Here is a 26,074-nt window from a genome sequence, read left to right as displayed (position 1 = left end):
GATACAGGCACATTTGTCAGTTGCTGCCACTCAGCCCTAAGCCGATTAGCTGACTTGGTACGGCCATTGCGGACTAACCGGTGCAGCTGGCGATCATCCCTCCTTGTGGTTCTGCGGGGACGTCCTGGCCTCAGTATTGGAGTAGGGACACCCCTCTGAGCATTTCGTTTCAGGATCTTTGACACCTGACCATGAGTGATGCCATACTGCCGTGCAATAGCACGCTGTTTCATGCCGTAATTTCGTAAAGCCACCACTCCATGACAAACAGCATTGTCGAGTTGACGGACCATCTCCAGAGGAAGCGGTAATAACATTTGGAGACGTTGTTTTCCACTAATACAGAACGCAACAACCCTTATATACCCGACTGTGAAGCCAATCATCAAATGCACCTGTCCGTACATTTTGCCATGCCACCTGTGATATAATCCTGTTGTTGACTTCTTGCTGCGACAGACAATCAGTGACATGGTTCTTTTAACAAATAAATCACCAAAGTGTGAAAAACTCACCAGATTGATATACTGAGTTAAGAAAGTAAACCCAAGTCAAGAAAAAATATATATTCCATATTAAATGCCAAGTCTGTATGTTGTAAGGAGCACAGATGTGCCAACGAAGAACTTCACACGAAGGAGGATGCCCAGACGGCCACTGGCCTTGGAGGCCAGCTTGGAAATGTGTTTTTTCCAGGAAAGATCATGGCAGATAGTGAGACCCAAAAGCTTGAGTGACAGAACTTCTTCGAGAGGATTGTTGAGAAAGTATATGGGAAGTGGTGTACTAATTATCGTGGGAGTAAGGAATTGGCCTCAGTTTCTTAAAACAGTAACATCGTTTTTGTAATAATAATCTATCTATAATGCCAGTAATCTCTGTGTGTGTGTATGCGACCGCTGTTTCTCGACAACTACCGGTCCGATATACTTTAAACTTGCCAGGTATATTGCTGGGGACCCAAGGATGTGCCTTTTCAAGGTTTCATATTAATCGGACAAGTACTTACCGAGCTATGTCCAAAAAACGATTCAACCAATCAGAGAGCAGCGAGCTATCGCGTGTGCCGAACGTGGCGAACACACTCTGCCTCGGACGGCACATTTGAGAGCGTATTCATTTATTTCACGTTGGCAAACTGTGTTGCCGCTATGTTGGCGTTAAACTATGTTTTAAAACTAATTAAAACTAATTTGCGATTCTTTCGCTTTCCTGCGCGTTGGTGCACGCTATGGCGATTTCTTTACCAAACTCCGGAAGCCGTTCGCTTTGGACCAAACCATTTCATGTAAATAGAGGGGGGGGATTGTCACCGTACTCGCAAGCCGTTCGCTTTGGACCAAACCATTTCATGTAAATAGAGGGGGGGAATATAATTTTAGATATAGATATAGTACGGGCATGCCCTAGTAATAATAATAACGTTAATAATAATATAGTAAGTATAATCGTAACACTGAAATCCCTTTGTCATGACTGCAAAGATGCTGGATTGAAGAGGTTTATGGTTGGTTCATTGTTGACTTATCAATTAAAGGAGTGAATATCTGAGTGAATGGGAAAAAAGATTTTGTAAAATAAACTTTTTTTCACTGTTGCTGCTCATACTCTGCTGATACTGTACTGCTATGGGAATTTGTCTGTCAGACCATCTAAAAGTGAAAGCGGGAACCGCTGTGAGTAAAATTATTCTGTTCTCTGTTTGCCAAGCAGTCATTTGTGGTGTAAATTGTAAATTTGTACAAACATGGCCTCGTAAGAGATCATGAGGGAACTAAACTTTTATGGGATTCGTGGCTCATGGGTTTATGCCATAGTGCCCTGTTTATTACCCTGCACTCGTGAAGCGAAAAGCAGGGTTGTTTTTTTTTGTATACAGAATCGAGGCTCGTGTTAGGCATTCGGTTGCGTACGTGCGTACATGTGGCGAGCGTGTCTGCATTTTTAAAATTCATTTTCTCAGCAACCATTGGTCCAATTGACACAAAATTTTACCATAGCAGCTGCCTGTAGAATTTTTTATTCACAATTATGATGCAATAGGTCACATGGTACGGACACCATCTTGGAAAAACGTTACACCTCCAGAGCTCCAAAACCGCTCAATGGGAAAAAATTGAAACAAGGCTCATTGTCAAGTCGTCCACCTGGGGAATAAGATATGTTAACGATGTCATCGGTGCCCCTTCATTATGACGTCATATTCGACAAGTCCAATGCTTGATTTGATGAGTATGAAAAAAAAAAATTATCTGCAGCTGTTAGTCTGATGGACACAAAAAATTGACTGTAGGAGCACCTCTTCCTGTATAAATTTTTTATGATAATTATGACGTCATATGTCACGTGGTACAGGCGCCATCTTTGAAAAATCCAAAAACGCTGCACCTCTATCTTTGAAACTGCTCCATGGATAAAAATTGAAACGTGGTGCATTGTCAAGTACTCCCAATGGGAAATAAGATATGTTAATGATGTCATCGATACCTTCATTATGACGTCCTAATTAGACAACTACAATGCTTCATCCATTCAGTATGAATTTTTCTTCTCTGCAACTGTTGGTCTGATGGACACTTTTCACCATAGGAGCACCAACTCCTGTGGAATATTTTAATGATTATGATGTCATAGGTCACTTGGCATAGGCACCATTGAAAAAATTGAAAAACGTTGCATCTCCGAAACCGCTCGATGGGAAAAAAGAATTTAAAAAAATGGAAATGGTCATTCTAAAGAACTCCGCTTCGGAAACTAGAACGGCACTCAGTAGAGAGCATACTTCCACCTGGTTGGCCATATTACTCAATGGTGAAGAATCACTTAAAAAATTGTACTAGCTGGATCCGGATCCGGATCTTCACCAAAATTGAATTGATTCTTCCTTGTCGCACACAAAACCTGTCCAAGTTTTGTCCAAATCCATCCATAAATTTTTGAGATATCCTGCTATGTATCGTTTTTGGCTCTTTCTCCCAATGGTGAAAAATCACTTTAAAAAAAATATTCTCATATCCGAATCCATATTCAGATCTTCACCAAAATCAAATGGAATCGTCCTTGTCAGACATCCAACCTCTCCACCAAGTTTCGTCCAAATCAGTCAACAACTTTTTGAGATATCCTGCTATATATCGTTTTTGGCCCGATCTTCCAATGGTGAAGAATCGCTTTTAAAATTCTAGTAGCCGGATCCGAATCCCGATCTTCACCAAAACCCAATCATTTCATCCTTGTCGCATACGCTACAACTCTGCCAAATTTTGTCCGAATCCGTCTACAACTTCTTGAGATATTTTGTTCACAGACAGACAAACAAACAGACAGACAGGGGTGAAAACATAACCTCCATCCACCTTTGGTGGCTCCACATAAGTGTTAACGACAACGTCATTGGTGCCTTAATTATGACGTCACAATTCGACAGGGACACAACGCTTGGTCTGATCAGTTTGAAATTTCCTGAGCATGATCTATGCAACGATTATATCAGAGCTCATGTGGTCTGGCAGCCATATTGGATGAAAGAAAAAAAACCCTTCAAAAACAGAAGAGTTGGCTCGCACCTAGTTGACTGTGCAGGGGAAGTATCTTTCTATAATTCACCAAATGTCCGTCCGTCTCTGTCTGTTCGAAGGTACCGTAAAAACTGCTGAACCGATCGCAACGATATTTTGGGTGGGTAATCCTGGGATCTCCAGGAGTAAAATAGGCTATTTAGTTTTCCCAATTTCAGCTTTGGTCTCAAGCATTCTCAGGTTTGGACTCCCGCATAACATTCGCATTCGCATAACGTTCATTGTGACGATGTTTTCATTGTGACTATGTTGTTTTCCAGGGTGCCGCACAAACGCCTGCACCGATCGCTGCACGGCTGCACCGATTGAACTGGGTGACCTCGGATGAGGCCTTTTATAAGGCCCTTTATATATATAGACCTTTTATATGGACACGGGTTGAATCCCTGCTTGAGAGAATTCCAACCCCCTCGCTCCCCGCCATCACGGCCGTCTCTCCAACTTACAATCCCATGACACATGCGGAAAGGACGACCCAAAACCAATATAAACATCATTAAACATTCCTATATAAACATCATTAAAATTAAATAATGACCTCGGCCAAAGTTCAAACGACATTTAATCTCTACATGAGAGAATTCCACATTGCTATTTGGGCGGTGAATACGCTAACAGATCGCTGTCTCCATCGATCTTGCCAAGGCCGTAACAGCTATCGGCTCAAAATCCTTTTAACTGTTGATTTGGTAGTTTTTGCAATGAAGGAAACATTAACAATGTTGTTAAAAGTTTATTTTGTGATTAATTGGAGTTATGTTGTTTGGAATGAAAAAAGAGATATCGAGTTCAAGTGAATGACGACATGGTGAGGGAGATTCTTTATTAACTCTGCCAGCGAAAGTGAATGGAGATTGCCTTCACCACTGTTTGCTTCTGGCCCTCCCACCCGTGCGTAGCACTTTATTCTATAACCTAGTTATATTATAGTTTATACCCTAGTTTATACCCTAGTTTATACCTAATTTATACTAGTTTATACTAGTTTATACCCTAGTTCTATAAATACCATCTAGTTGAATATGGGCCCGATTGTTGTCACCTTTTTGATGCTTCCACCTGCGTGGATATTTATTTGTTTTAAACGCTTATGATAAAGTGCCTGCAAAAAGGTTCGCTCACACACTTCACACCGAGGAGGAGAACTTTCCAAGACACGAGCGTAGTACTTTTACATCAATTGTAAGTACTAGGGCATGCCCGTACTATATCTATATCTAAAATTATATCCCCCCCTCTATTTACATGAAATGGTTTGGTTCATGAAATGTTTTGGTCCATTCGCAACGCCAAAGCGAACGGCGAACGCTTTACATGAAATGGTTTGGTGCATGAAATGTTTTGGTTCATTCGCAACGCCAAAGCGAACGGCGAACGGCTTGCGAGTACAGTGACAATCCCCCCGGGGTTTTAATTAGTTTTAAAACATAGTTTAACGCCAACATAGCGCCAACATAGTTTGCAAACGTGAAATAAATGAATACGCTCTCAAATGTGCCATCCGAGGCAGAGTGTGTCCGCCACGTTCGGCACACGCGATAGCTCGCTGCTCTCTGATTGGTTGAATCGTTTTTTGGACATAGCTCGGTAAGTAATTGTCCGATTAATATGAAACCTTGAAAAGGCACATCCTCGGGTCCCCAGCAATATACCTGGCAAGTTTAAAGTATATCGGACCCGTGGTTGTCGAGAAACAGCGGTCACAGACAAACAAACAAACGTACAAACGTACAAACGTACAAACAAACACACAGAGATTACTGGAATTATAGATAGATATAGGCAAACAATGGGACAGATCACCACCACATGGGATTTGGACCTGCAATCCCAGAGCCCTCTTTGCGGAATACTTGCCGGGATTGAAAGTGCCATCCTAAATCGTGTTTTGGTTGTTTCCTTTTGCTGATTGTAATCAAGCCTCACATTACAAGCACACCGTTGGTGAGGGAGATTCTTTATTACCTCTGCCAGCGAAAGTGAATGGAGATTGTCTTCACCACTGTTTGTATGTTTGCCTGTCTGTTTATTACTTGCCGGAAAAAATTCCGGCAAGTATGTTGATGGTTGGTCTGTCTGTCTGTCTGTCTGTTTGTCTGTTTGTGCGCAGCACTACGTCTACACCATTGCACGTAGAATCGCCAACCTTAACACACATATTTGTCTTGCCCTGGAATAGACTGTGCCCAATTGATGACTTCATCGGTCATGTGGTTCGGCCGCCATCTTGGAAAAACCGAAAAACTTTGCACCTCTATATCTCCGAAAGTGCTGAATAGAAAGAATTGAGACATGGCTCATTGTAAAGAACTCTCCATGGGGAATAAAATATGTTAATGATGATGTCATAGGTGCCTCCATTATGACGTCATAATTCGACAAGTACAAAACATCATCCGATCAAGATGAAATTTCTTGAGCATAATCTAGGAATAAATTAGTTCAGAAAACAAATAATGATGCCGTTATTGGTCACGTGGTTCGCCCGCCATCTTGGAAAAACCGAAAAATTTGATCCAAAATGGCCAATTAAAAAAGTATATTCCGGCACGTCCTTGGTATTGGACTGATTTCTAGTTTGTTTCTCTGTTTGTTTGTTTCCCTGTGAGCAGGATATCTCAAAAAGTCATGGATGGATTCGGACAAGACTTGGTGGGCAGGTTGGGTGTGTGACAAGGATGAATTGATTCTGTGTGTGTGTGTGTGTGTGTGTGTGTGTGTGTGTGTGTGTGTGTGTGTGTGTGTGTGTGTGTGTGTGTGTGTGTGTGTGTGTGTGTGTGTGTGTGTGTGTGTGTGTGTGTGTGTGTACAGTCACATGAAAAAGTAAGTGCACCCCATGTAAAGTTTTGACTTTTTCAACATATTTCAACATACAGCTATTTGATCTTCATTTCAACAATATTGATAGATAAAGGTGATATAATATAACGAATATCATGAAACATTTACATTTTGTAGTCCATTGTATAATTTAAATAAACATAAATGCAAATTTCGCATGTGGAAAAAGTAAGTACACCCCTACATTTATCACTACTTCAAATACCTAAAATTAGAATCAGGTGCACCAGCTCAGGTGCAAATGATTAGAACATCGTTAGAGAGGATCTTGGAGGAACCTGTCTTATTTAAACCTCAGACATTTAGTTTGGTTTGCTCTTTGTTGTTGAAGTGTGCGGCGTCACCATGCCTAGATCAAAAGAGCTCTCTGAGGCCTTCAGAAAGAAGGTTATGGATGCCTACGAGTCTGGGAAGGGATTTAAAAAGATCTCCAAACAATTTGAAATCAATCATTCGACTGTCCGGAAGATCATCTACAAGTGGAGAAGATTCCAAAAAACTGCCAACTTGTTCAGGCCGGGCCACCCCAGCAAGTTCAGCCCGAGAGCAGACCACAAGATTCTGAAAGAAGTCTCTAAGAACCCCAGTATGTCATCACGGGACCTACAGGTAGCTCTTGTCACTGTTGATGTCAAAGTGCACGAGTCTACCATGAGAAGGAGGCTGCACAAATTTGATCTACATGGGAGGTGTGCCAGGAGGAAACCTTTGCTGTCCAGAAAGAACATCAGGGCAAGACTAAAGTTTGCCAATGAACACCGAGGCAAAGACGAGCACTTCTGGAACAATGTGCTTTGGACAGATGAGTCAAAGGTAGAGCTATTTGGCCACAGTACCAGAAGACATGTTTGGCAAAAACCAAAGACAGCATTTGACCACAAGAACCTGATACCAACTGTAAAGCATGGTGGTGGAAATATTATGGTTTGGGGCAGCTTTGCTTCATCACGGCCTGGGCAGCTCACCATCATAGAATCCACTATGAATTCTTCATTGTACCAGAGGGTGCTTGAGGCTAATGTGAGTGAGGCCATCTGTCGGAAAGTTGAAACTCAACCGAAGGTGGACCTTGCAACATGACAATGACCCTAAACATACCAGTAAATCCACCAAGGAATGGCTGAAAAGAAAGAAATGGAGGGTTCTGGAATGGCCAATTCAAAGCCCGGATTTAAATCCCATCGAGATGTTGTGGGGGGGATTTGAAACGAGCTGCGCATGCAAGAAACCCCTCAATCATCGCACAGCTGAAAGAATTCTGCATGGAGGAGTGGGCAAACATTTCTCCCAGTCGATGTCAGAGACTGGTAGACAGTTATAAGAAACGCCTACTTGAGGTTGTTTCTGCCAAAGGGGGCAATACCACCTATTAGAGCCAAGGGTGTACTTACTTTTTCCACATGCGAAATTTGCATTTATGTTATTTAAATTATACAATGGACTACAACATGTAAATGTTTCATGATATTTGTTGTATTATATCACCTTTGTCTATCAATATTGTTGAAATGAAGATCAAATAGCTGTATGTTGAAAAAGTCAAAACCTTACATGGGGTGTACTTACTTTTTCGTGTGTGTGTGTGTGTGTGTGTGTGTGTGTGTGTGTGTGTGTGTGTGTGTGTGTGTGTGTGTGTGTGTGTGTGTGTGTGTGTGTGTGTGTGTGTGTGTGTGTGTGTGTGTGTGTGTGTGTGTGTGTGTGTGTGTCGTTGGTTGTTATCTCCAAATGCAGGTTTCAGTTTGTGAAATTTGGTTCCGAAGGCTCTTTTGAGAATCATCACTGAGCCTCGGACAGCTTCCAACTGCAGTTCGTTTGTCCTAATATTCACAGGGATGGTTTTAAAGATCTCTGTGAGGTGCTTTTATATCATTCCCATTGCTCCAATAATCACTGGTACAATTTTGGTGCTCTTCAGCTTCAAGGATCTCTTCACTTCATTTTTGAGGGCTTAGTATTTGGTCATTTTCTTGATTTCTGTTTTGCTTAGGCCAAACTCGTTGGGGACTGACACCTCAATTAGCAATGCCTTCTTTTCTCTTTTGTACCCCAGTACTATATCCGGTCGCAGTGCTTCATTTTCTATCTTCACGCTTGATGGGATCATTAGGTCATATGTGAGCATTACTGCCTTGTTGTCTATTTCAATGTTGTCGATGTGTGTCACTCAGTCACTCAGCCATACAAAGTGTACTACTTGGTATTTACTTTTAGGTCCTCGGATCAACAAACTCATCCTTGTTGGACAGCTTTGTTGGTCTTCCATTCCCGTATTTGTCAGGTTCTCGTGATCATTGATAGACGATTCATTCGTTCTTTACACCAATAAAAGGAAATTGGATGACAATGTTCCAGCCATTTGCTCTGTATTTTTTATACTGAATCGAGGCTCGTGAAAGAGCTAAAGTATTCGGCTAACTTCAGGTTTGGCCACCCCATGGTGCATTTCATCAAATCGGCGTAAACACACTCGCTATTACTACCAACTTGTGTGCTCAGATTCCGTAACTCTGTCCTCAATCTTTCTTTTAAATTGGTGTGAAATTTGGACTTTTTGAAGGGGGGAGAGGGGGTGCCAATATGATGCGTGAGTGAGATTTTGCAACTTGTAGCTTTTTGCCATCTTTCCTCAAAAATGCACAGCAGTTAAAATCGGCCATCACGACAGCTAATTTTGAATGCTGTCCTTGCAGCCCCACTCTGTTGTGTAATGCGAGTATGGGCGATTGCTAAACTTGCAGTTATAACATGCTCATAATTCCTGCATTCCGGTCTTCTGGGCTTGTTGCACTGTTGGACTTCACTTCACGTCGTGTTTCGTGCATCTCGTGCTCACTTTGAAGTCTGTTTTAATCTCTCTACTTTCACTGTCCTTGCATGCCATGCCTGGGTTCTTATGCTGCAAGTGCTTTTCCAAGGAGAACATTTTATTGGTAAGCACCGTGTGGTTATGAGTATGTTTGACATCTGTTAATGTTAAGTAATGTTAACTTGAGTTTGTACTTCCTTTTTTATCTCTATTTTTGTACCTATAGTTTTTTGCCATTTCAATGCATTTGCACATTGTATCGCAAAGGGAATATATTGTGTGTGTACTGTTACGTATTACCTCCCCAAACCCCGGTTACGGAGCACCTCAGAGTCTGGAGCGGGAACACGGCAGAAAGATTTGTATTTTGGAGTGTTCTAATAAACCATGGTAAAACAACACAAATGCACTTGTATAACAAAACAAGTAATTGTATTCACACCAATGCACTCACATACACAATAATAACACTTTTAAAGAACGTACAATGAAAATGTCACTTGCATCAAATGAATAATACATATGATGGTACCATCAATCCCCAATGTCTCAAAGCAATAAACTCACGATACGCCAAACGTGAGTGGGATGTAACATTCCCCAAAATCCATGCATGGATCTCCACGCAGGGTGAAGGTCGAGGTCGTGCAGAATGGCAAATCATTAGGCAGGTATTGGCGCGGCTGTGGATGAGTTATGAGGTGAGAGGTCGATATGGGAATTGAGCCGATAGATAAACCAACGGCAATCAACACGATGAGGTCGATATGGAAATTCCAACGGCAAAACAAGATGCACCAAGCGGACAGCCTCTTCTTCTTCGAGGACAAAATGGCGTCTCGGCCTGTAATGGTGCTTGATTTCTCTCCAACGATAACTCACACGTGGTGATAAAACCTGAGACGCAGGTTTAATTGTACTCGCAATATATGACGATGTCGCAGACAATCCCTTTCCCGGGAGGCCTAACCTCATTCGCGACCAATATAAAAAAGAAACAAGTCCGCTCACAGCCTTGACGCGATTCACGGCTGTCTCTATCATGGCCGTTCTCCTCCTCCTCCTCCTCTTTCCGGTTCTTTTCCGCGTTTTCCTTTTTCCTCCACAAACATTTCGTTTTACCTTTTACAAAAGTCATCTCAATTTCACACAATCTTAACAACAATATTACCTGAAACTAAAAATCCTACAAGTATATAAATAACAACAAAAGCGGAAGTGACGAATCCGTAACAGTACCTTCTGGTTTTTATGGGATTTAAAAAATAAAAGTTCGAAAGTTCCAAAAACAATGTTCCTTTTTATCCTGCTACCTGCCATGGATTTTGTTTGCTGGGAAAGCTTTCTTATTTTTGGGAGCTATATTGGTGCAAGTATAAGAAATGGCATAGTGTTTTGTGAATGCGTGTCATTGGGATGCTGAAGACATGCTGTTTGCAAAATGTATCCGAGTCCCAAATTGCATGGGCTGCGGGCAGTTTTCATCCGCACTATCTCATGTCTCTGAGTTGAATAGTTCAAGCTGGCCATTTTAATTTGCGTGTAGTGATGTTACCAAGGTTTGCACACATGCTCATTCACTCGTTTTCTTGACGTTCGGGCAATATTTCCAATCTTCCTAAGTGAACGAAGGAACTCTAAACATCTTGTTTAGATGATTGGTCAATATGTTACCCAATGAAATACTAGGCCTGCAAGTTGCATTCCCTATAAACATTTTATGAAAACCGAGTTTGCCATTACTTTTGGAAGTTAGGATTGCCAGGAGAAAATTTCTAATTCCGAGATGAGAGATAAACTAAAACTTCAATCTTTCTTGCCCTGAAACTCAAAGTCCCACTCGTGGAACTTTTCTGCCCCTTTGCATGTGTTTTCCTCTTGAATGTGATGCCCATCTGTTGTTGGTTTGTGTAACTCGTATGCCAATTTGTAATTTACCTTGTAATACTTGTCTAGGCCGAGAAGTGCAGAGGAAGATGACCTTGATGCAAGATCGTCACGGCTGCCCGAAAAGCAAACCGAGCCTTTGACTGTCCCTCATAACCGCTATGGGCCTCCCACTTACCCGAAACCGGCCATCTTGCAAAAGCCAGCCCTCTCGGGTACCTGAAACACATGACACCGCCTGGCATGCTTGTGGCAAAGAAGCAGTGCCGGTTGTCGTTAAGTCGACTGTCACTATCAAACATTACATTTAATATTCTGTGTTAGGAGTGCCATTTCTTATTTTTCTTTCCATGTGTACCTATTTTTTTGCCAAGTCTCATTTAATTAACATCAACGTCATGTGGTTGTGCTTTTGCTATTTTAAGCATTAAATAATTATTGTTTCCATGATTTCTGAAGTGAATTATGGTTTACAATTATGCAGAACTGCCTCTGGGTTTTTCTTTCCCTCTTCCTACCACTTCCCCTTATGAATTAAGGTGGCCCACATCCTTATGAATTCACATTAAATTAATTTTTTCACTGAAGTGTAGTGATAACTGCACATAATTAATCATTAGTGTTTAGAGATACTTTATTTATTAGCTTTGTGGGTGGGTAAAGTTTTGTTCCCAATGTAGTTGTTTATCCTTCTTTCCCAGCACCACCACCACCCTTACAGCCTAAACCAGAGCTCCATGTAGCGGCAAATAAGCCTTCTTCACTACGGAGTGGGGTTAGGGACGATATCACCAGGCCCGCTCAACCACCCATCAACGGAGCAGGTCCTTTGGCCTACAAGCCTAACCCCACACCTTTTGGCAGCAGGTTTGTCAATTGTTTTAAAGGCTTGTACCTTCTTAGTTTTACATTTATTGTGACTCTTCAACATGACCTGTTTCACCAAATTGGATCATTTGGATTATGTTCCTGTGCCATTGTCATTTTTTAAATTTTAATGAATAGGGATGGAAATCCTCTACAGTAATTGGTGGAGATATTTTCTGTTGTTGAAGAAAGGTTTTGTTTACCAGTCTTTAGGAAATTTATTTTCTCCGGCCATACCCTTTGTCATCCACGGTGTTGTTGCAGGAGAAAAAGAAATTGCTATTTGGACGATAACTACCTCGATTTACCCTGGCTCATTATTGGGTACAATGAGGGTTGTTTATATGATGTGGTAATTTGGATCCAAAGTAGTAGCTTAATGTGGTTTTTACTCTGTTTGATGTAGTTACAATGTCTTTGAATGTGTGTGTGTGTGTGTGTGTGTGTGTGTGTGTGTGTGTGTGTGTGTGTGTGTGTGTGTGTGTGTGTGTGTGTGTGTGTGTGTGTGTGTGTGTGTGTGTGTGTGTGTGTGTGTGTGTGTGTGTGTGTGTGTGTGTGTGTGTGTGTGCCCGTCCGTCCATCAGTTATTAACCTCTTTGTTCAAGAGGTTTTAATAAATGTTGTTTGTAATTCCTGTTAATTGTGCTTGGTGGTGGCTTAACGGTTATGGTGGTTGGCTTCGGATATTAAGGTCCTGAGTTCAAGCCCAGCCACGCCAGAATAACACCGGGTGGTTTGACTCATGTTGGCAAAATGAGGACCAGTTTGCTTGAAAAAGTGTGCCAGTTAAGTAATCCTGTGTCAGAGTGGCGACCCGTCCATGGTCGTGCCCTCTAGCCAATGGAATTGCCTTGGCAGCCTTATGCTCCTGAAAAGGATCATCCATTAAATACCTGTTTCCTGCAGATTAACAACGGGTGCAAAGCCTTTCCAGAAGAAATTCGACAGTCCCAAGTTCAACCACAACCTTCCGGAAGATGGAAATGGCAAGGAGCCGAGTACCATCCACACCTTTTCCCTGGATCCTGTAAATGACTCATCCACAGGCAACATGACTCATCCACGGCAACAAGAGCTCACCCGGTCTAGTTATCAAACTGACAATCTAACGGTCGCACCGAAAGCCATTCCTGTCAGGTTAGTCTTTGATGGTCCTGATGCTCAAAGCACCTCGAGATATTTGCAGTGAATTTTGATTGTTTTTTTTTTAAATAGGTGTTCAGTATTGGGAAAAAATTACAGAAGTGCACAAGAGATAGTCACAGGTGTCTGTCTCTTACAAGTAAATGTCACTACCGTATTTTTTGGCATATAGGTCGATGCTTTTTATCCCAAAAGTCCAGACCTAAACTTGTCCTCACAATCGGCATACCCATGGTTTAAGACATTTACATTGCATAAATGATTTTTTTTTCATGCTTTCTAAAATATATTGTGTAATTACTCATTTAAAACGCACTACAACACGTTTCCACAATGTTGTGGATGCATTCTTAGTGTGACATTATGCAAAATTAAATTAAGCAGATGAGGTATTCCCATGGACGTGTTATAATGAGGGATTGAGGGAGGGATGGCTTCCCAGGGCACATTTTGATCACTCTAATACAACTTTAACCTCACCAAACTACATAATGATGACAAACATTAAATAATTCAATAAAGAACACAAATGGAACCTGCAAATGGCAAATTAAATGAACAGTTACAGGTGTAGTCACTAAAATGTAGGGCCGATATTGGTTTCCGGGACGGGAGAGGTGTGGGAGTGGAGTGGATGCACTACAGAGAGATGGCGAGACAAGCTTTTGTGTCTCGGATGGACTGCTCCAATATAATTTGTGGGCTGAGGTGGAAAAAGGGGGCTAATCCCGATCAGACTTTCATGTGAGTTACGCACAGAATTTGGAATTGAAAAATCTCCAATTGAACGGACCGTGTGGCGAATCCGGAGCAGAGAAGTCATTACCAAGGTACTGAGGGATTTGTGCAATCAGAGCACTGAGGATACGAATATTTGTACAAAGACGAATTTTGTGTCGAGAAGAAAAGAGTCCTTTAAAATGTTGTACACTACTGTACAGAAATCATTGTCTGGAACGTTTGCCAATTGGGTGAGCCACTAAACGTTAACCCGCTCATTGATGCATATGATATTATCCAATTAATAACGAGAACCCACTCAACAATCCCTTTCAATCATAATCCTATGCATCCATCCTTGCTACGTTGTCTCAAAATGCCTCCCGTAAAGTCACGAAATTCAAACACTGCAGTTTTTACATTGGAAGTTGTTAAGATAGCTGAGGAAATGGCAGGAATATAGCTGCGCACAGGAAATCAGGTGTCAGCAAGAAATGTGCTGTGGGAACTGGCATAAAGCGAAGGATATGTTATGGACTACCAAGAAAACCAAGAAGGCTGATTGTGGCTGCAAAGCTAAGTGGACAAACATCAAGTGCTTGCATTACATTGTGTCTGATGTTCATTTAGTAAAGAGTGATGAACTGCGCCAAAATGTAAAGTGCGGTGAGCCAGTCCTGGCGATGATTCTGTAGCTTGTTTTAAATACTGTACCTCGATATGATAACAAACGTGTTGAAAAAGTATTTTCATTCCTAATTTATCTGAAAGGTCGTCCCACAAAGTAATTCAAATAATATGCATAAAACAGCTCATTGATATTCATGACCCAGGTTGGGACTTCCGGTTCCTCGGGCGAGTGAAGCGTACTTCGAGCTCTCCACGGCATCGAAGCTTAAGTGTTTTCCCATTCTTGTCTTTGTCAAATTTCCACTGGTTATTTTGCTGTGTACGTGTTATTGTGTGTTTCTGGTTGGTATTGGTTTGTAATTCGTACAAACTTGTGTGTAGTTAATCGTTTTCTGGGTCGTACCTCGTGCGCGGCCTGGTAACTTGGGGCTTCCCTCCCCCGGTCGGTGTTTTGTCGATTTGGGTTCTTTCCTTCACTGTATTGCTTGTTTCTTTTATTTTATTTTCTCCCTCACCTCACCTCCATAGACAAATAATTCTATATTGATTCTTTCTCTCCTCCCGGACACGTTTGTTCGCTCTCCTCCTCATCTCGACTTGTGCCCCGCCCCCTGTATCTCGTTTTTCTTCCGCCTCTGCTCCTTCTTTCTCAAATCCACGTTCTCGCTTGGAGACTTTTCCCAGATTGTTTTTCATGGTTTTCATGGTTCTGTTTGGATATTGTTGGAATATGTTTAAACCGCAGCCGTGATGCTGACGCCGCCCCCCCCCTCCCCCCCCCGAATTTCCATGTTTTAAACGTTTCCCAGTGTGTACCCTGGTCAGAATAGGTACACCGTATCCCTGCGTGTCGTAAGAGACGACAGAGGGTTGGCGTCAGGAAGGGCATCCGGCCATAAAAACATTGCCTCAAAAAGAGAACAATGACAATTACAACTACATATGGGCAGGGTGCAGCCCGAAGTGGAGATCGGTTTCTGAGGTTTGGGACATGGAATGTAGGGACAATGACAGGGAGATCAGGAGAAGTGGTGGAAGTATTGGTCAGAAGAAGAGTGGACATATGTTGTGTGCAAGAGACGAGATGGAAGGGAAGTGGTGTGAGAATGGTGAAGGGTAGGCAGGGACAGAAATACAAGTTTGTGTGGCAAGGGTGCCCGGAGGGCGTGAATGGTGTTGGTGTCCTGTTTTCTGAGGAGTTTGTAGACAGTGTGGTGAGTGTGACTAGAGTGAGTGATAGGTTGATGATGGTGAAAATGATGATTGGAAACCTCTTGGTGAACGTCATCTCGGGATATGCTCCGCAGGTTGGTCGAAGCAATGAAGAGAAGGACAAGTTCTGGTGTGCGATAGAGAAGCTGATGGAAAACGTGAAAGATGAGGAAGTTGTTGTGGTGGGAGGAGACCTGAATGGACATGTGGGAAGGAGTATGGATGGTTTTGAGGGAGTTCATGGGGGTTACGGATATGGTGTGAGAAATGGAGAAGGTGAAAGGATTTTGGAGTTTGCTGATGGAGCTGATTTGTTGATTTGTAATACTCAGTTCCAGAAAGAGGATAATAAGCTTGTTTACATACACGTCAGGTGGGTCGAAGACAACCGTTGACTACCTGATGGTGCGTAGGCGAGATAGGGGGCACCTCCGGGACACAAAGGTGATCCCGGGGGAGGAGGCTGTTTCACAGCACCACTTGGTTGTCTGCGACATAAGGGTGAAAGGTGCGAGGAGAGCTCGGCGGGTGAAGTACCAACCAAGAATGAAGGTGTGGAGGTTGAAAGAGGTGACAGTAAGGGAGGCATTAAAAGAGAGGCTGAGTAGGGTAGAGGATGATGTGGTTGAGCTTGAAAGTGGTTGCATGTCAATGAAAGCTCGTCTTTTGGGAGCCATTGGTGAGGTATGTGGATGGACAAAAGGACCACCGAGGCACTCGGAAACATGGTAGTGGGATGATGAAGTTGGAAAGAGGATTTACGAGAAGAGGAAGAAGTTCAAGGAGTGGCAGAAGGCGAAGGGTACGGGAGCAGAAACAGCAGAGCATGAAAGTTATAAGGCAGCCAGGAAGGCTGCAAAGAAAGGGGTAGCAAAGGCGCAGGAGGCATGCAGGAAAATGTTTGGAGAACGCTTGGATTCGGAAGAGGGTCAGAAAGCAGTATTCAGGATTGCAAAGCACAGCGAAAGAGAGGTGTGATGTGATGGGGATACGAAACATATACGAAAATGTGATACGAAACATATAAATACTCATGACCAAAGGCATTATTTGTACAGTACAGTATATGAATTGCATGATGCAGGAATATTTTGTACATGGCAGATTAATGTCCACTTGTATAATAATCTTCCAAAATCTACTGTTTCTTCCAATTCGACCAAGTTACTTGATCAACAACAACACAACAACATGCATTTTAAAAGCCATTTTCCCTGCCAGAGCGGGGGTTAGCCTTGCGGTCCCCATGACAATCTTCTCCATTTTGCCCTATTTTCTGCATCTCTCCTTGTTAACCCCCTTGCCCGCATTTCTTCTTCCACCATCTTTAGCCAAGTCTTTCTCGGTCTTCCCCGTCTTCCCCGTCTTCTACTTCCTTCTACATTCATTTCCATCACTCTTCTCAACCAGTCACTTTCATCCTTCCTCAACACATGACCAAACCATCTCCCTCTTCACAGCATCAATCACAGGCTCTATTCCCATCATCTTTCGCAATTCATCATTTGTCTTCCTCTCTCTCAACGATACTCCGCACATCCGTCGAACCATTCGCATTTCCACCCTTTCCAACCTTTGTTGCTGCTCTACGTTCATTACCCATGTCTCGCTCCCATAAATCATAACACTTCTCACACATGCAGCATACACCTTTCCCTTCAGCTTCAACGACACTCCCCTCATCATCAGCACGCCACTCAATTCCCGAAACTTATTCCATGCACATCTCACTCGAGCAACCGTTGCCGAGTCTGATCCACCTTCTCCATTCAGCATGTCTCCGATGTAGCAAAATGTTTTCACACCTTCCAGCTTCACGCCGTCTCCAAGATCCAACTCAACATTTCCTCCATCTGCAGCTCCCTCTGTGCACACCTTACATTTGAATGTAGCTGCCACACTGGTTAATGACCCTCTCAGACCACTACATTTTTGATGAACCCACTCAGCGCACATTGTACACTGAATGGAGTTCACTCCGACACCCTTCCTACACACAGCACAGGGCCACTTCCCAGTTCTTTCCACCTCACCACATGCTTTACCACTTGCCATCACCTTCGTCTTTCCGATATTCACCTTCAGACCTTTTGTCTCCATACATTCCTTCCATGTGTTCATCTTTTCCTTCAGTCCATCCATACTTTCCGCAATCAACACCAGATCATCTGCATACAACAACTCCCATGGTAAACCCTCCTTTCCGTTCTGAGCCAGCACCTCCATCACAGCTACAAATAGTAGTGGACTTAGTACCGACCCCTGATGCACTCCCACCTTCACCTCAAACTCACCACTGTTCCCGTCCTTCGTCCTTACAGCTGTGCGCGCTCTTTTGTACATTGCCATCACTACTCTGATCAACCATTCCTCCACTCCTAACTTCCTCAATGCCCATGTCAATACTTTGCGTGGAACCCGATCGAATGCTTTCTCCAGATCAACAAACCCAAGAAACAACTTCTTCCTCTTCTCCATGTACTTCTCCTGCAACTGCCTCACAATAAAAAGCGCGTCTGTCGTTCCTCTTCCTGGCATGAAGCCAAACTGCATTTCGTCGATCTTCACTTTCTTCCTTATCCTCCTCTCCAACACCCTTTCCAATACCTTCATTCCATGCTCCAATAACTTTATCGCTCGGTACGAGCCACACTCCAGAGGGTCACCTTTCCCCTTGTATAGAGGGACGAGGGTACTCAGTTCCCAATCCACTGGAATGTGGCCTTCTCTCACCACCAGATTACAGATCTCTGTCATTCTCTTCACACCCCTACTTCCTGCTGCCTTCAACATATCTCCCACAACTCCCGTCGGCCCTCCCGCTTTTCTACCCTTCATTGCTTTTATCGCTTCCTCAACTTCCTTCTCAGTTATCTTCTCTGCCGGTCCTAAAACTGGGTTACTCTCTATGTTGCCATCCCATTCATTCTCTGTATTCAACAGCATTTCCATATATCTTTTCCATCTTCCTTTAATTCCATCTGGGTCGACAACGATTTGTCCCACTTCATCCATCAAGCAACTCACCCCCATCACATCACACCTCTTTCGCTATCTGCTTTGCAATCCTGAATACTGCTTTCTGACCCTCTTCCGAATCCAAGCGTTCTCCGAACATTTTCCTCCATGCCTCCTGCGCCTTTGCTACCTCTTTCTTTGCAGCCTTCCTGGCTGCCTTATAACTTTCATGCTCTGCTGTTTCTGCTCCCGTACCCTTCGCCTTCTGCCACTCCTTGAACTTCTTCCTCTTCTCGTCAATCCTCTTTCCAACTTCATCATCCCACCACCATGTTTCCGAGTGCCTCGGTGGTCCTTTTGTCCATCCACATACCTCACCAACGGCTCCCAACAGACTAGCTTTCATTGACATCCAACCACTTTCAAGCTCAACCACATCATCCTCGACCCTACTCACCCTCTCTTTTAATGCCTCCCTTACTGTCACCTCTTTCAACCTCCACACCTTCATTCTCGGTTGGTACTTCACCCGCCGAGCTCTCCTCGCACCTTTCACCCTTACGTCACAGACAACCAAGTGGTGCTGTGAAACAGCCTCCTCCCCTGGGATCACCTTTGTGTCCCGGAGGTGCCCCCTATCTCGCCTACGCACCATCAGGTCGTCAACGGTTGTCGTCGACCCACCTGACGTGTATGTAACGAGCTTATTATCCTCTTTCTGGAACCGAGTATTGCAAATCAACAAATCAGCTCCATCAGCAAACTCCAAAATCCTTTCACCTTCTCCATTTCTCACACCATATCCGTAACCCCCATGAACTCCGTCAAAACCATCCATACTCCTTCCCACATGTCCATTTAGGTCTCCTCCTACCACAACAATTTCCTCATCTTTCACGTTTTCCATCAGCTTCTCTATCGCACACCAGAACTTGTCCTTCTCTTCATCGCTTCGACCAACCTGCGGAGCATATCCCGAGATGACCAAGTTACCTGATCACAGTTTCACAGATGTGATATCCCGAGATGACCAAGTAATTGAAGACTCACAGATGAGCTTGTACATCTATCAGATGTGGAACAAGGACATATCGATGTACTTTTTCTTTAATTACAAGGATATCAGAAAACTATAAATGAATCGATGCAATATTGAGAATCCCAGCAATCAAGCTTTTGGATCTCACTTTCTGGTGTTTGTTCCTTTTGGTGTTGGTTTGGATCTCACTATCTGCCATGATCTTTCCTGGGAAAATCACATTTCCAAGCTGGCCTCCAAATCCAGTCGCTGACTGGGCACCCTCCGTCATGCGAAGTCCTTCCTTGGCACCTCTGATCTCCTCACCACATACAAGGCTTTCATCCGCAGCTCAATGGAATACTGTTCTTCCCTCTGGGCTGGTGCTCCTTCCTCATACCAAGCTCGGCTTCACGCTGTTGAAACCAAAGCTTTCAGAATCACTGGAATCTCCCGCAATGAAGCTAATTGTGAGGGCCTTTCACGCACTCACCGCAGGCAGGTAGGTGGTTTTTCTGTCTTCTTCCGACTCCTATCCGCCCAAGCTCTCCCAGCTCTATCTGTGCTATGTCCCCCAAATATTCCTCCAGGTCGCACAAGATCTGCCAGCAACCCTCTTCAGGTGAAATTGCCAAAATCAAGACTCTCTGCTCACCTTCACTCTTTTATTCCTCTTCAATCCCGCCTCTGGAACAAACTCCCTTACTCTCTTCAATCCTACTCCTCCCTCCAGGTCTTTAAAACAACTGTTCACCACCATCTCTTATCTTCCCCCATCCAAAACCTTGATCTTTTCTACTCCCGTTAATTCACCCCAGATCCACCTTTTTGAAATTCCGACCTCTTTCCTGGAAGTCATAGCAGTGTCCAGGTGTTTTATACCTCTCCCACCCCCTCCCCCTTCCCATTCCCCTGCCCAAACCCCTCCCTCCGACAGATCTCCCGATGTCCTTGTTCTCTGCTGTTGTACTTGTGTGGTTCCCTCTCTCTCCCCATCTTGTCTCCCGCTCCTTTTATTGAATGTTTTGTGTGTCTGTTTTTTTTTGTTTTTTTTGTGATTAATGTTCGCTCTTACACGAGCCTCGATCTTGTATACAAAAAAAAAAAAAATGGTCTAGGAGGCTCAGAGGAGGAACTCCACTCAGGTCAGCCCAGTGTGGGCTTTTAAAGAAACTGAGGAGGTTTTACCCTCTCGGTTCCTTGTGATCCCTCAGTAATGTTCATATCTGAGCTTCGTGCAAGCAAAGCCATTGTTGTGCATTTAAAATGGTCCATTGGCCTCCACCATCAAGGTGCCATTGCACCCATTTGCTGTTACCTTGGGATCAATATCGTTCGATCTAGAAGATGAATGTCTGCCCAGTAGATCATGTTATTGAGGGAATCGTTTGATGGATGAAAATATGTCTTTACTTGTTTGCAGTCAGGATGCCATCACATTTGTGGACATCACTGACACCTTTGGCTGATGTACAGCCCCAAACATGTACCGATTCACACATGTGCTCCATCCATGTGACACTGTTCTTTTCTGAGGCCTTCAAACAAACTGTTGTTGCTGGACAATTCAAACACGGATTAATCTATAAAAAAAACTTCTCCCCACCTTCGTTGAACCCACAGTTTGTGTTCCGATGCTCATGTCAACGTTTTTTGTTTCATTACCTTTTCCCTGCAGTGATTTAAAAACTCCACATCCATAGAGGCCACTTTTTACTTGCACATGTCTTGGTCTTTCTGAGACCATTTGCACCTGTATGAGTATTTACACCAATGTTTTACCAAAGCGGCACACCCTGAGATACTCGACATCACAGTTGGAAAGTTTCCACGTTTCGACATCCATCGTTTCTTTTGGAGCCAAAACGAGTTTCATGCCATGACTTACTGTACTACTCAAAGCCTTTTAGTGTGTCAGTGTGTCACTGCTCGTGTCAGTGTGTCACTGCTAGTGTCACTTTCTGATTGGGTGGATGAGTTATCATGATGCAAGCTATCAACAGGTGATTATGATTCAGCATAGTCCATATGATAGAAGTGGCATTAATTTAGTATTTGTCTTTCCCCCCCACCCCCCTCACCTCTCCCCACCCTCGAGTTCCATAATTATTTCAAACACTGTTATTACCCTCGCCAGATGAGAGGGTATTGCATTTGGGTCCGTTTGTTACTTGCCGGAATAGATTCCGGCAAGTATGTTGGTTCGTTTGTTTGTCTGTTTGTGCACAGTACTACGTCTACATCATTGCACATAGCATCGCCATACTTTACACACATATTTGCCTTGCCCTGGAATAGACTGTGCCCAATGTTTAACTCTCGGCCCAAGGTCAAGCTCAAGGTCACCCAAAACGTGAAAATCGTGACAGCAGCGTAAAGCCGGGGCAAGGAGGAGTGATACAGCGGAAGGATTCGACGGTTTAAATGAGGCGTTTGTGCAATGAGGCGTATTTTCATTGGGACCTTCATCCTGATTTCATTACCTCCGCCACCAAAGGTGGATGGAGGTTATGTTTTTACCCCTGTCTGTTTGTCCGTTTGTTACTTGCCGGAATAGATTCTGGCAAGTATGTTGGTTGGTTGGTTACTTGCCGGAATAGATTCCTGCAAGTATATTGGTTGGTTGGTTACTTGCCGGAATAGATTCCGGCAAGTATGTAGGTTGGTTGGTTTGTTACTTGCCGGAATAAATTCGCCGGAATAGATTTTGGGTGGTGAGGGGGCTTGAAGCCAGATTTTATTCCTCCAGCCGCCATGTTGGTGCTTGCCGTCACTGCGAAGCGAAAGACGCCTCAGAGCTGTCACATTCACAATCGCTATGTCGTATGTACTCCCGATACGTGTTTCCTTCATTGTAAAAACTACCAAGTCAACAGTTAAAAGGATTTTGAGCAGATAGGTGTTACGGCCTTGGCAAGATCGATGGAGACAGTGAACTGTTAGCTTATACACCGCCCAAATAGCTATGTGGAATTCTCTCATGTAGAGATGAAACCCACGTCGTTTGAACTTTGGCAGAGGTCATTATTTACTTTTAATGATGTTTATATACGAATCAAAAAGAAGATGATTGGTTTTGGGTCGTCCCTTCCGCATATGTCGTGGGATTGTGAGTTGGAGAGACGACCGTGATGGCGGGGAGTGGGTTGGCATTCTCTCAAGCAGGGATTCAACCATGTCCTTATGTATTATTATTTTGATCCAAAATGGCCGATATACAGAAGTACATTCCAGCAAGTCCTCGGTCTCTGACTGATTTGTCATTTGTTTGCCTGTTTGGTTTTTTTTGTTTTTTGTTTGGTTTTTTTTTTGTTTTTTTTGCATACAGAACCGAGGCTCGTGAAAGAGCAAACATTTATTTCACAAACAAATCAAACAGACAAACAAAATATATAAAAAGAGGGAGCGGTAGACAAGATGGGGAGAGAAGGGGAAGCACACAAACACACATTTGAGAGCAGGGACATCGGGAGATGTGTGGGAGGGAGAGGGCTTGGGGGGAGGAGGCGTGGGAAGGGGGGGGGGTGGGGAGAAGTATAAAACACAAGGCCACCAAGGACTTCCAGGACAGAAGTCGGTATTTCAAAAAAGTGGATTTGGGGTGAAATTAGCGGGGGTAGAAAAGATCAAGGTTTTGGTTGGGGGAAGATAAGAGATGGTGGTGAACAGCTGTTTTAAAGACCTGGAGAGAGTGGGATTGAAGAGAGTGAGGGAGTTTGTTCCAGAGGTGGGAGAAAAGAGGAATGAAGGAGTGAAGGTGAGCAGAGAGTCTGTATTTTGGCAGTTTAACCATAAGAGGGTTGCAGGCAGATCTTGTGCAACCTGTAGGAATATTTAGGGGGACAGAGCCCAGAGAGAGCTGGGGGGGGGGGGGGCAAGGCCGGAGAGGAGTCGGTAGAAGACGGAAAGACCACCAACCTGCCTGCGGGTGAGTGAGTGAAAGGCCCTTGGAATTAGCTTCAATGCGGGAGATTCCAATGATTCTGAACACTTTGGTTTCAACAGCGTGAAGACGAGCTAGGTGTGAGGCAGGAGCACCAGCCCAGAGGGGAGAGCAGTATTCCATTGAGCTGCGGATGAAAGCCTTGTATGTGGTGAGGAGCTCAGGTGTGCCAAGGAAGGACTTCGTACGACGGAGGATGCCCAGTCGGCAACTGGCTTTGGAGGCCAGATTTGAAATGTGGTTTTCCCAGGAAAGGTCATGGCAGATAGTGAGACCCAAAAGCTTGAGTGACAGAACTTCTTGGAGAGGTTTATTCAGAAAGTGGATGGGAGGGTTGTCCAGTCGGTCTTTTGGAGAGACATCGTAAGAGTGTGAGATTTGTCAGGATTGAAAGACATGTTCCACTTGTTTGCCCAGTCTGTGATTTTGTCCAGGTCTGCAGAGAGTGAGGAGGCTGCAGACTGCCGATCTGAGGGATGAGGAATGGAGCGACAGAGAGTAGAGTCATCAGCAAAGAGATAGAGAGGATTTTCAAGAGAGTCAGAGAGATAATTGATGAAGACCAGAAAAAGCACAGGGCCCACAACACTGCCTTGGGGAACTCCAGCCTGAACAGGAACAGGAAGAGGAGATGAGAGAAACCCATTCAGGGCCACACATTGACTACGACTAAAGAGGAAGTCCACCAGCCATGCGGGGAGATTTCCATGGATACCGAAGGAGGAGAGTTTGGTGAGCAGAGCGGGGTGCCAGACCGTATCGAAGGCACGTCAAGGGAGACGGCTCTAATTTCCTGTTTGGCATTGAGGACCTCCATCCATTGTTGAGAAAGCAGAAGCAGCATGTCCAGAGTAGAGTGACCAGGTCTGAAACCAAATTGGTGATCAGAGATCAAGCCATTGGAGAAGAGGAAAGATTTCATATCCGAAGCAATGATGGATTCCATGACTTTGCTGATAATTGGGAGAAGGCTGATTGGTCTGTAGTTGCTAGGATCTGTTTTTGCACCTTTTTTGTGCAAAGCAGACCTTTTGTTTGTTTGTCCACACCAAACGTGAGTATGTGTATTAATTACATTAGACCCGTGGTTCTTCACCTGGGTTCGACCGAACCCCAGGGGTTCAGTGAGCCAGTCTCGGTGGTTTGGCGGAGGTCTTCCGAAACGCATTGCAATTTGTTTTTTTTTAGTTTTTAGTTTTGTTTCAATTTTGAATCTATGTGTAATTACGCTTCGCTTATTATTAATATTGTTATTATTTTGCTATGTATGTTACGAACGAATGGAAATGTTATTTGTAATTGCATTCCCATGCCATTCATGGTTTCTCTGGTCTGTGTTTAAGATAAGTTGTTTCACACTGACTGTCGTAAGTTGAATCATTGAATCAATGAGCAACTTGTGTTACGTGCTCCTCCCCAAACCCCCTGGTCACGGTGTACCTCCGAGCCCTGAGAGGAGTCGCGGCAGAAAAATGTGTTATGCTGTATGTCAAAGATCAATGGTGAAGCCACACCAATTGTTACCAACAAACAAATATTGTATTAAGATCACACAAGAATAACAGTACAACAACAATAGTAATCAATTGTACAACCAATATATATTTCCTATGATGGTACCATCAGGTTCGTACAATATAACTCACTGTGCTCCAAGTGAGCGAAAAGAAGAACATTCCCCAATGTCTCTATTTCGGCATCAAGCCCAAGTCGATCCGCTCCAGCGATCGTCAGAACGATGTCCAATCGAGACCAGAATCCCGTTCAGATGACAGTCACAGTCACGTGGCCAAAGCTGCGCAAAGGTGCCCTCAAGGCGACAGGGAAATCGAAAGGCGCCCTCCAGGCGACTGGGAAATCACACCCTCGGGTATGGACGTTTCACGGCTCCAAACCGGCGAACCGCAGATTTACCTTCAAAATCCACGTTACACACACACACACACACCAGATAAACGTCTGGATGCGGTGAAAATGGTTGAAGCGAAGCGAAAAACCTTGCGTGGTGCGCAAAGCGCACGAGTCAAAATGGCCGACGGCCCGTTCTCGAGGCGTAACGGCACGACGATGATTCTCCTCGGAATCAACCGCCAAAACCTGACATGCAGGTTGATCTGTCACAGCGATAACAACTCTGTCGCAAGAATCCCTTTCCCGGGAAACCCGAAGTTCGCTAGTGACCTCCGTTCGTCAACGTTTGCTCCAGACCTCGAAGCAGCTAGGCTTCTTCCCCGACTCACTCGCTCCGCCTTCTCCTCCTCTTCTTCCTCTTCGTCGTCGTCCGGTTCCGGTTTCAATTAAAACATTGACTTTTTACCTTTTGAAAATAGTAACCTCTAACTCCCTTAAACGACAACAATAATAGTACATGGAATCAAAAAGGTTTACAGTGGATGAAAACCACAACAACGGAAGTGACGAATCCGTAACACTTGCTAATTATTCTGTTGATGGTGCTTACTTGCTTACTT

General features: G+C 43.9%; 1 protein-coding gene across 4 annotated transcripts in view; it reads left to right on the top strand.

Moving 5' to 3' along the window:
• LOC137422167 (tight junction protein 1) overlaps nt 1-26,074 on the top strand; it is a 200,503-nt gene that overhangs the window by 158,156 nt on the left and 16,273 nt on the right. For all 4 annotated transcript variants that reach the window (XM_078772224.1, XM_078772222.1, XM_078772221.1 and 1 more), the window contains 3 exons: nt 11,182-11,327; nt 11,814-11,979; nt 12,886-13,116. In XM_078772224.1, the coding sequence (XP_078628350.1) occupies nt 11,182-11,327; nt 11,814-11,979; nt 12,886-13,116 (543 nt within the window). The remainder of the gene's footprint in view (nt 1-11,181; nt 11,328-11,813; nt 11,980-12,885; nt 13,117-26,074) is intronic.

The sequence above is a fragment of the Myxine glutinosa genome, chromosome 2 (genome assembly GCF_964187855.1).
Source record: "Myxine glutinosa chromosome 2, kmMyxGlut1.1, whole genome shotgun sequence".
NCBI classification, from domain to species: domain Eukaryota; kingdom Metazoa; phylum Chordata; class Myxini; order Myxiniformes; family Myxinidae; genus Myxine; species Myxine glutinosa.
This window is presented reverse-complemented; position numbering and strand designations above follow the sequence as displayed.